This window comes from Mesoplodon densirostris, chromosome 16 (assembly GCF_025265405.1).
Source record: "Mesoplodon densirostris isolate mMesDen1 chromosome 16, mMesDen1 primary haplotype, whole genome shotgun sequence".
NCBI classification, from domain to species: Eukaryota; Metazoa; Chordata; class Mammalia; order Artiodactyla; family Ziphiidae; genus Mesoplodon; species Mesoplodon densirostris.
In genome coordinates this window covers 72,632,190-72,643,804 of record NC_082676.1, presented here as the reverse complement: position 1 = coordinate 72,643,804, position 11,615 = coordinate 72,632,190, and the positions used below count along the sequence as shown (strand labels likewise).

The 11,615-nt window shown below is 43.4% G+C and overlaps 1 protein-coding gene across 3 annotated transcripts in view; it reads right to left on the bottom strand.

The window, feature by feature from the left end:
* Positions 1–836: 836 nt before the first annotated feature.
* The window catches only part of SHLD1 (shieldin complex subunit 1), a 103,602-nt gene continuing 92,823 nt past the window's right edge, over positions 837–11,615 (bottom strand). For all 3 annotated transcript variants that reach the window (XM_060078158.1, XM_060078159.1, XM_060078160.1), the window contains exon 3: positions 837–2,436. In XM_060078158.1, the coding sequence (XP_059934141.1) occupies positions 1,994–2,436 (443 nt within the window). In that variant the 3' untranslated portion in view covers positions 837–1,993. The remainder of the gene's footprint in view (positions 2,437–11,615) is intronic.

Below are 11,615 nucleotides of genomic sequence, written 5' to 3'. Positions count from 1 at the left end.
AACAGAAATAGAGTCACAGATGTAGAAAACAAACAAAACAAAGGGGGAAAGGGGGGGGAGGGATAAATTGGGAGATTGGGATTGACATATACACACTACTATATATAAAATAGATAACTAATAAGGACCTACTATACAGCACAGGGAACTCTACTCAATACTCTGTAATGGCCTGTATGGGAAAAGAATCTAAAAAAGAGGGAATATATGTATATGTATAACTGAGTCACTTTGTTGTACACCTGAAACTAACACAACATTGTAAATCAACTAAACTCCAATAAAAATTTTTTACAATTATAAATAAATAAAGCTGCTCCCTGGCAAAGCAAGGGAAGGACAGGGGTGAGGCGCCAGCCATTCAGAGGGTGACAGAGGGTGCTGGCAGCAGGCAGGCAGAAGACAAAAATAATGAGAGGAACGAGTCCACTTGGGCAAAGGATTCCTTTTTCTTTTCCACCACAAATTGACAAGCCTGCATCCATCAGCCTAGCTTATCATAAGTGAGCTTACACATACTTTGGTGGGTGGTACACAATTTTTTTTTCTCACCTTTAATGTTTACAATCTGGTGGAGATGAAAAGACTTTTTTTAAAAAATTTGCAAATCTTGGGCCTCCCTGGTGGCGCAAGTGGTTGAGAGTCCGCCTGCCGATGCAGGGGATACGGGTTCGTGCCCCGGTCTGGGAGGATCCCATATGCCGCGGAGCGGCTGGGCCCGTGAGCCATGGCCGCTGAGCCTGCGCGTCCGGAGCCTGTGCTCCGCAACGGGGGAGGCCACAACAGTGAGAGGCCCGCATACCGCAAAAAAAAAAAAAAAAAAAAAAATTTGCAAATCTTAGCTGTCATTTTAGATGGTTCAAATGTTCCTTCCATACCCAGTTAATGTTATAAAACAGGAAACTCTGGTTTTGGAGAGGCAAAGGTATGATTAAGATGTGATGCACTTTTTGGAACCATATTTAAATCTTTGTATTATTGGGGGACGTACGTTCCCAATCACATGGTCACAGTTTTACAATTTGTTAAAATTCTTATACTTGATTCAGCATAAGGCTTTGTTCCCTTCAAAAAAACTCACTGAGGGCTTCCCTGGTAGTGCAGTGGTTACGAATCCCCCTGCCAATGCAGGGGACACAGGTTTGAGCCCTGGTCCGGGAAGATCCCACATACCGCAGAGCACCTAAGCCCGTGCTCCACAACTACTGAGCCTGCGCTCTAGACCCCGCGAGCCACACCTACTGAGCCTGCGTGCCACAACTACTGAGGCCCGCGTGCCTAGAGCCCATGCTCCACAACAAGAGAATACAACACAGTGAGAAGCCCGTGAACAGCAACGAAGAGTAGCCCCTGCTCGCCGCAACTAGAGAAAAACCTCCATGCAGCAACGAAGACCCAATGCAGCCAAAACTAAATAAGAATAAAATAAATACATTAAAAACAATAAAAAAAACTCATTGAACGGAAGCCTATTCTCTTAGGTCGGCTTCTTCCAGAAGTAGAATCTGAGTCAAGGGTTCAGGTGCAAGAGATTTACTAAGGAAACGCTCCCAGGAGACACCAGTGAGTGGGAGAAGGACAGGGGAAGGAAGGAGCCAGGCAAGAGTGAGGTTTCACGTGAAGCCCCAGCCTTGGCCTGGTCAGGAGGAGAGCTCTGGAACTTGAATCACGCCTCAGAGCATGTCCTTCCTGGAGATAAGGAAGCTGGACTTTCAGACTCCCAAACCAGTTGGTCACCAGCCTTAGGTCAAAGGGTCGGGTAGGAGATGGGGTGGCCATGGAGGCAATAAAACCCCCAGACACTGCTGGCTCTCCATTTGGGCCGAATTGGCTCCAGGACCAGATCACAGATGCCAGCCTTTGCCTGCAAAGCACTTAGCTGGGGGTTGGGCACACAGAGCTGGCAAGAGACCTGAGGGGTTCTGGGTGATGCACCAACAGTCTCAGCCACAGGGCTACCCCCCATATGCTTGCTCTCACCACCAGGCAACAGTTATGGGTCTTTCATCAAGTTCTGCTGCAAGAGGAAATGAATAATTTCTTTTGAAAGTCCTGGGGTCAGCTTTTCATCCTCCAGAGACGCACTTCCTTCTCTGGTTGGGTAAAAGTGGGCGTCCCTGGAATGCTTCTGTAAGATGGAGCAGCCGTCCCGGTTGAAGATGACCCGCGCCATTTGAAAACTGCGGAGGGTGTACTTTTGGTTCTCCTTGGCCTTCAGTTCATTGATTTTCTGAGACAGGCACTGGTAGACGGATGTGGAGAGTGAATTTCCAGAGGCTGGCTGTGGATGGCCAAATACTTCATAGAATCTGTCCAGAGATTTCCGAAGTCCAGTATCCTCTGCCTTGGTCTCGGGTGGGCCCTTCCCAGAAGGGTCAAGCCAGGAGTTCTCAGAGGTCCAGGAATCATTTTGTTCAGTATTTAAGTTACTACTGTCTGCAAGACAAAACATATTCCAATACTCAGACACATATTTTAAAATATCAGAAAGCAAGGCAAGAGCAGATGATGTTTCTTTTCAATGTAACACACTCACTATTCCTGGGTAACTGGCAATGGACAGAATTAGCTGATTTCAGAATCTGTTCCCACTATCCTGGGGTTCTGCCACTTGTTTGCTCAAAGTAAGATACTTGCATGTGTCAGGGGTTCTTAACCTGGGAGTCCTTATATAGAAATTCAGGGTGGCTGTGAACTAGTATGGGGGAAAAAATCTTATTTTCATTAACCTCTACCTGAAATTAGGAATTTCATGATGAATGTAGGCAACAAACTTATTAGCAGCAGCACCTGTAACCCTGTTACCAACAGATCACAGTTCTTTTCATTTCATATTAGAGCTTGTTGAAGATGTTTTAAAAATACCATTTATGCTTATCATTATGCTATAGAACAAACTGTGTCCCTCCAAAATTCATATGCTGAAGGCCTAATCCTTAATGTGACTATAATTGGAGATGGGGCTTTTAGGAGGTTCTTAAGGTTAAGTGAGGTCATAAGGGTGTGGCCCTAATCAGACAGGACTGAAGGCCTTATAAGAAGAGGAAGAGACCCCTCTCTCTCCCTATTGCCTCCTACCCCCCACCAGATGTGCAAAAACCAAGGAAAGGCCATGTGAGCCTGTGAGGACACAATGAAAAAGTGACCTTCTGTAAGCCAGAAAGAGACTCCTAACCACAACATGACCATGGTGGCACCCTGATCTCAGACTTTCAGCCTCTGGAACTGTGAGAAAATACATTTCTGTTGTGTGAGCCGAGCCACCCAGTTTACAGTACTTTGTTAGGGCAGCCCGAGCAGCCTAAGACACACTACTCTGAAATCACCATAGTTATTAGTTCGGACACTAGATCTTATTATGTAAGTCAATAAAAAAGCATTACAGGGCTTCCCTGGTGGCACAGTGGTTGAGAGTCCGCCTGCCGATGCAGGGGACACGGGTTCGTGCCCGGGTCTGGGAAGATCCCACATGCCGTGGAGTGGCTGGGCCCGTGAGCCATGGCTGCTGAGCCTGCGCGTCCGGAGCCTGTGCTCCGCAACTGGAGAGGCCACAACAGTGAGAGGCCTGCGTACCGCAACAACAACAACAAAAAGCATTTCATATTCTTTACAATGTCATATCTTTGTTCTTTAAATATTTTAATAACTACATTTCAATATTTTTTCCTTAGTAATCCTATATGTTTTACTTCATGCATTTAAAAACATTATTCTGAGAAGGGGTCGAGAGGCTTCACCAGATGCCAAAGGGATCCATGGCACAAACACAGCAGTGACCCCTAATGTAGACGATTCTGGGCATTTATGCAGTTCAGACATTTTCTTTTCTACCCCCCACAATAATCCTATAGACTCTTTACCTCCAAATTAAAATTACCACCTTTGTGCTTTTTAAAGGAGGGGTAACAAACTAAGTGATTTAATAATAGACAAGAAGAAACCAGAACTGAAGACAAACCCTAGTTCTTGTAACTTTCTGTAACAGGAAGGTAACTTTCTGTACCTCTCTGGGCACCCTAATTCTTAACATAGGAATCTCTTAGGTCTTTTGAAACAGAATGTTCCTATCGATGTGTTCTAGAAAAGACTTCATACAAAAAATTAATTTGCAAGTTATAGAATTCCTTATAAAACTACCAGGTTTATTCTTTAAAATTTCACACTTTAAATCAAAATATATTTTCCTTTTTTCACTTTGATATAAGCTTTATTAAATTACTAACTTTAATTCCACACACACCCCACCCTTGGTAATTCAACAAGTAGTTATAATAAAAAATATTTGTACTTGCTAATGATGAGGAATGTTGAATGATGCAGTGGGTGAAGTTTTAGAAAAGGAGGCAGGATTTGGGGTTTTGACTCTAGTTTTACTACCAGGTAGATATGACACCTTTCTGAGCTTCGGCTTTCTCATCTACAAAACAAGAGTTTTACTAAACAATCTCTCGCCTAGACCTTCTATGGTAATACAGGGAATGGAGAAGTATAATCCAAAGCATTAGAGTATCCAAAAAGAATGTGGACACACGTTCTGTGAGACACATGCAGGGTCACACGTGGACAAGCATTCGCTGACTCAACACACATTTACAGAAAGGTGATGCTATAAATGTAACTCATTACAAGTTGCTACAAGATAAGCAGAGAATGCTGAAGACCATGTTCTTCACCTGAGATAGTTAGACCTTAACTAGGAAGAGGGGACATACTTCTAGACATCAAACAACTGGGAAATACTCACAGGATATACATAAATGCACAAAGATGTGATGACATTGACTGGGGACAGTGTGGATGCAAAGACAAATGCAGAGTAAGGGAAGGATCAGCGTGTAGCAGAATTAGTGAGGAGTGCCTCTTTGGAGAAGGCTACGTGCAATCTTATTAGAAAGGGACCAGAATCAGAAACTGTGGAAACAGGAGGGTTAATGAACAAGGCCATGTGGCAAGAAGAAGCAGAAACTAAACTACTCCATGGCTGGTTGTCATTATCCCCCTCTGCCAGCTGGCTGTACCTTCAGCAGCCTGAGACCCAGCCTGGAGGCAGAAGGAGAGAGAATTCACAGAATGGCCAGACAGGCTCCTGGGACAGACAACAGCGACCATGCTTTTTAAAGAATTCAGTGGCAGGGATGGCTTACATTACACTGGATTTCAGCAAGCCTAGTTTATGTCCCAGGCCCCTCAAGCCTAAAAAATAAAATAAAATTTTTAAAAGAGGAAAAGAAATTTCCTTTGCTGCTGCTATGCCCAGAGCTCCTGCCTAGTTCTGCCTAAGTTCCTCCCAACAAGCCCATTGCTGAACTGCAGGCTCCTGGACGGGCAGAGGGTGAGGGAGGCAGAGGCTGGCCTCTTTAGAGTCCTGAGTCAGAGCAACTGCAGGAGAGGGCTTCCTGGCCACCTCACTTGGAATGCTGAACACACTTTCCAATAGCAACTTTCTTATCCACATAGGTCAATAGGTTCTACAACGTGGAAGGGGATGTGGATAGACAGAGTGGAAAGCTGGGGATAATCTAAAGCAGAGTGATGTGTAACACAGTCTCCAAAGTCAAGCAGACCCAAGTTCAAACCCCTGCTCTGCCAAATTCAAGTCGTGCAGCACTAAGTTACTTAACATCTCTGAGACTCGGTCTCCTGGTGTGCAAAATGGAGACACTACCAGTTATCGGCTCATGATTCTCATGTTGTGAGAATTAACTAAGATAATATATGCAAAGCACTTAGCCCACCTTGAAGAATGGCTGATTCCAGGCTGGTGATAAGAAAGTACAAGATGAGCCTGGAACATCTCACCATTCTCTAATGCTCGAAGAATGCTGGGGGCACAGCAAGGGGGAGCTGAGGCCGGCTCAGAAGGGATGACCTGGCCAAATCTGGAACAACTTGAGCATCAAAATAATGAGAGTTAACAGATTATAACCCATTTATTAAAACAGAAAACCATGAATCCATAAAATAATTGAAAGTTTGAAGAGGAATGGGATACTTACAGCCTCAGAGTACCTCCCCATAAGATACTTATTAGTTACAAAGGGAAAAAGAATAACTTTAAATATAGTGGAGAAGTGTGGCAAATATCACCATCCACAAGTCCCATCAGTAACGGGACAAATCAAAATCATGTGCCACCTGACCAGGTGTAACGGGAAGACCCAGCATCACTTCTTGGATAGTCCTGCCAAAGGTGCATCACCTGAACCAATATGAGGAAGTGGCAGACAAAACCAAATCAAGAGACATTCTACGAAATAAATGGCCTGTATTCTTCAGAAGTGCCAAGTTCATGAAAACCAAGGAAAGGCTAAGCAGTTGTTCCAGACTGAAGGAGACTACAGAGACAGGACAACTAAATGCAGCACATGATTTCCTCTGGCTCCTTTTGCTCTACAGAACATTCTTGGGCCCCGTGAATGGGGTCTGGGGATGAGATGGTAGTAATGTGTCACTGTTAATTTCCTGATTTTGATGGTTTCATTGGGCTTTGTAGGAGAATGTCCTTGTTTGTAGGAAAATCAAGGATGGTGGGCAACAGGTTGGTGGCTTACTCTCAAATAATTCATGAAAAAAATGTTACTTGTACTTGCAAGTTTTCTGAGTTTGAGATTGTTTCAAGAAAAAAATTAAAACAAACCTCTGGAGGAATAATTGTTAACATTTCTTTGGGTGGCCTACTTTCAAATTAAAACGAACAAAACAAACTTAGTCCAGGGCTTGGCAAATGTACTTGCCTAATGAAGGTACTGCCATTAGAGAGGCGAGGGGAAAGGGGAAGAGGAAGGGTCACAACATGGCAGGATGGGGTGTTCCTTCCCACCTTCTTCCCCACAGATGATCTGGTCCTGGGGGGTAAGGCAGGAAACCAGAGGCTGAGAAGTGTCCATGGGAAGAGTGGGAGAGAGAAGGAGAGCTCAGCAGTGACACTCCAAGTAGCAGGGCCTGTACTTATTAAGTAACTGGTCAATACTTTGATATGCAGGTTTAAACTTTTGCATCTGTGTCTCACTGTTATATTTCATTTAATTTTTGAAACTCAGTATCCATGAAAGAACCTAAAAAACTAGCCTGTCTCCTCTATTTTACATGCAGATGTCAAGTAGACAGCAGCTCATCTTCAAAGAAACCCTCCTTCCCCTTTCCAGAAGAGTAATGACAATATGCATTGAGTTATTTACTACATCCGTTCTTTTGAACAGTGCCTCCAGTTCATTTCGGACTCTGATTTCCTTTTAAAATTTACTCTAAAAAAAAAAAAAAAAAAAAAAAATTTACTCTACTTCCAACTACAAAGCCATCTCTCTAATCACGTGGCTCGTGTGGCCTTTTGGGTATATTAAATGTTTGCGTAAATTATTTAAATGTAAAACATTTAATTTAAATTTAAACATTTAATATGTTTGGGTAAATTTAATCTAAAAATTCATAAGAGTTATTGTACGCTGTTCAGTTGCTAGGGAATGCACTGCCATTCATGTATGCTGCACAGAGCAGGTGTCAGCACTCACTCAGCATTGACTGTGCTCCCACTGGGTGTGAAGCACGGTCCTGGTGGAGTAAATCCAACCAAGAATGAGGCTCTGAGGCATCTAGGCTGTCTTCCTCACTCCATCCTGGGAGGAAGGCATCCAAATCATTTTTAAATGTTTTTATTCTAACATAAAGTAAGCCATTTCTTGATCTGTTCTCTAAGACATGAACTTTTCTGTCAGCTCTATCCTGTTGCTGTTGCAGTTGAAGGGTTTTGTTTTGCTTTGATTTTTATTTATGTGTAAAGAAACCTGCTGCAATGATTTCACAGATGAGAGACAGGCAGAGAGATACAGGGGTTTAAAAATTTGCACAGCTAGTTAGTAGTGAGGCTCACACTTGACACTGGGATCCTGACATTTCATTTCTCAGATAATTCAAGGATCAGTTTTGGCTTGCAAACAACTCCTTATTTTTACATTGGCTCATACTATTTCTTAGCTATTTGTACCCACCATTCCCTTGACCCATCTCCAAAAAAGGTAAACATTTCATTAAAGAATTCCTAATTAACATTTATAGTACAAATAAAAAACATTATATCATGAAAAAAATTATTTAAATTTAAATTTACCCAAACATATTAAATGTTTCTTCACCAGTATACAAAGCCCATCACTTCTCTTCCTACACATGGACAGAAGATGGATCTCTGATAACTTGGTCAGTTCCTGCTCAGTGGAGCATCCTCACAGCTATATTCAAACCCCACTTTATTCTACCTGTTGTTAGAGCTCAGACCTGTAGGGCTCTCAACTGGGGACTCTACTCTAGGGACAGACGGGGGACATTTTTTTGGTCAGTGCTTGGAAAGCGCTACTAGTGAGTGGGATCAAGGATGTAAACATCCTACAATGCACAGGACAGTCCCATATATCAAAGAATCATCCTCCCCCCAAATGCCAGTACTGCCCTCCACCCCCAGAGAGCAACACTGGCTCAAAGGATTCTGGAAGGAGCGGGAAGTGAATGCTGAATCCCACTGAGTTGTAATAGATTGATTTGCCTTGAGCTCCTCAAGGCACCTTTGCTACTGAGCCCTGCATAGTGAAGGCCCTTCTTGCTGGCACCTATTTGCACCATGGTTTCCTTCCCTCTCAGACCTTGAGATGGCTTTTTTTTTTCCCTCAGTAAGGGCCCCAGTCCTAATGATTTTGGCATTATATAAATTGGGTGGAATTTCCCTTTTTATTTCAATATGCTTTCCATCATGAATAGATTTCTTTAGGATTTGCAAAAAGAGAGAAGGATGGGGCTTGACGCCACAATGCTCTTACATGCATTGCTTCCAGGTCATCTATCCACCAGAACATCCGTTTGTTAAATTTTCTTTTGACCAAAGAGAGGAGAGATAACGTATAGATATTTGAGATTCTTATAAACCTAAAACTATGTTTATATCTTGAGGAGTTACAGAGGTTATTTGAGTTTAGTAATCTGAGATAGTGAATTAGCATGGAGCATTTGAGATTCATGGCTGCGTTCTGAGATGAATACCATTGGCCGTCAGAAACCCGGGTATTTGATGGGGGTTTCTTCCAGTGACACTTCTGTGCCTACTCCTGCGGCTGGTAAGTGCACAGCGGGGTTTGACCTCTGCGGCACGTTTTAGCTTCTGTCCTTAACAGGTTCCCTTTCAATGGGCCTGACGTCTAACTCTGCCTCCTCCAGGCAGCAGCATCAATAGCCGCCCACTCTGCCTATTTGTCCAGAGTTTCTTTTACCAGCAACTGCTAATTGGGAGGATCTGTGGCTTAAAGGCTGCACAGAGCTGAAAGAAATCTACTCTAAGACAATAAAAATATGGCAAATTATCAGGATTCAAGGAAAGAAGGAACATGTGCTTTGTATGGTCTTCTATGTTGCTTGGAGGGGAAGCTGCCCCTTTCTCAGGGCACTGCATGGCACACTCCTAAGGGTGACCCTGCTGCCTTGGTTAGTCTATTGGAGGCTCTAAGAAAAAGTCACGGGCATGAGAACAAGGTGAATGGGAGGAGGGAACACTTTGGAGGCACTGACTCATCTTCTTCCTGACAGCAGTCAGAGGCCTCCCAAGGTCTCCACATGGGTGAGCTACCAATTTTAGTATATTACGGTTTGTGGTCCAAGGATGTGGGGCACCACTCTGCTAGGCTGAATCTTCCTGCTCCAGATCTCACCTACCTTTCCTCTCCTATGCCTCTCATTCCTGCCTCCCCACTCCATACTTTGTGGAGGAATAGAGGATTGAGCAGGATCACTGGATGGACAAGAATAAGTCCTACCTCCAGCCCCACAGGCTGCAGGGTGCTGATACCTCTGCATCCTGGCTTCTTTCCTGATCCTGGAACGCATCAAGAATGTTCCCTCTTCAAAACCTTCCCACTTGCTGTTCCTCCCTGTGGAACATGCCTTTTCCACATATCTGCACAGTTGGTTTCCTCACAACCTTCAGTTCTCTGTTCAGATGTTACCTTCTCAGTGAGGCCTTCTGTATGAGTCAGGATGGGCTAGGGTGTGCTACTTAACAAGCAAGCCCCAAATCTCATAAAACAACAAAGGATTGTTTCTTACTACTTGCACTCTGTGTCATACTACAGGTGGATCTGTATCATCCTTGCCCTTTCCCTGGAACCCAGGCCACTGGGGCAGCCACGACCTCAACATTGCTTAGTGACTACAGCAGAGGGAAAAGAGCACGGTGGAGCAGACCGTCACCAGGAGAGCTCTGTGACTTCTGTTCACATATCATTGCCATTGTTAAGTTGTATGGCCAAACCTGATTTCAAAAGAATGAGGAAGAAAAATTCTCCTGTAGGGAGAGGCAGAGATTACTGGTGAACAATAATCTAGTCTGCCATACGTTCCTTGAGCACACCATTTAAAATTACATTTCCTTCACTCCCTAGACCCTGGCTGTCCCTATCTCCCTTGTCTGCCTTATACTGTTTATATAAACCTAATAGTACCTAATAATATATGATTTGTTTGTTTATTGTCAATCTTCTCCTACTCAAGGTTTTTTGTCTCTCTTGTCACCTGGTGTATCCCCAGGGCCAGCACACGGCAGATACATTTAAAATTTTTTGATGTTTTGTTTTATTTGATGAGTTTTACTTTCAAATGCACATGTAAATGTGTGTATTACTAGGGTGACCACTATTCACGAGTGTGACTGGGGTGTTTGCCCAGGAAATCCCCAGTTTGTGCCTAATGTCTCAATTAATTATTAATAGCACCCTTTTTCACTCTCAAAAGGGCCTTGGATTACACAATCCACTAGGTGAATACATGAATCGTGATAAATTACATATATAAGCTGATGCTGGAGGAGGGGGCAGATATATCTTGGTCAACAGTGAGACGTTCCACCACACATACCTGGGGCGGGGCAGGGGGGTTGAGTTTGATGCCAGAAATAATCCCAGTCTGTGGTATAAATAATGTACCTACAGACTTTTTTTTTTTTTTTTTTTTTTTTTTGCTAAACCTGTGGATTTGTTCTACTGTACTCCAAGACCATCCTCTTTTCCTTTCTCCTCTTTTTCATACGTGGTATTTCTCCTACCCTCTTGCTGTCCAAGAACCTTTTTATTACTGCCCTGCAAGTGAAGGGCCTCAGTTCACCCTACCCCATCAGCAGCTTGCTTAGATTCCTCTTTCTGGCTTCATCTGACTGTCCCCCTCCCCTTAAGGTATAACACCAGCCCTGTTACTTACTTCCTATCTTATTAATAATGTAAAATTAATGACAAGAAAAATCAATCAGCTTAAGCCTCCTTTTGCCTGATGGTTTATACACTTTAGAATTTGCTGCATACAAGGGAGCCCAAGGAGGTGTGGACATCAAGATATTTAATCCCAGTTAACACCTCAAAGGATGGATGGTCTGGCCAGGTGCTTTTGAAACCACAGTCTAGGTCTGTACTTACTTACATCTGAAAGTAGAAACTGGATGAATCACCCATGCTGTCACCTTTCATCCTAATGACGAACAGATGCAATGGGCAGAGGACAGAGACCTCTAAAAGGCAACTGCTGAGAAATAAAATGAATGCTGGAAAAATACAAAAATATGTGTGATAGGTGAACAGCCCTAAAAGTAG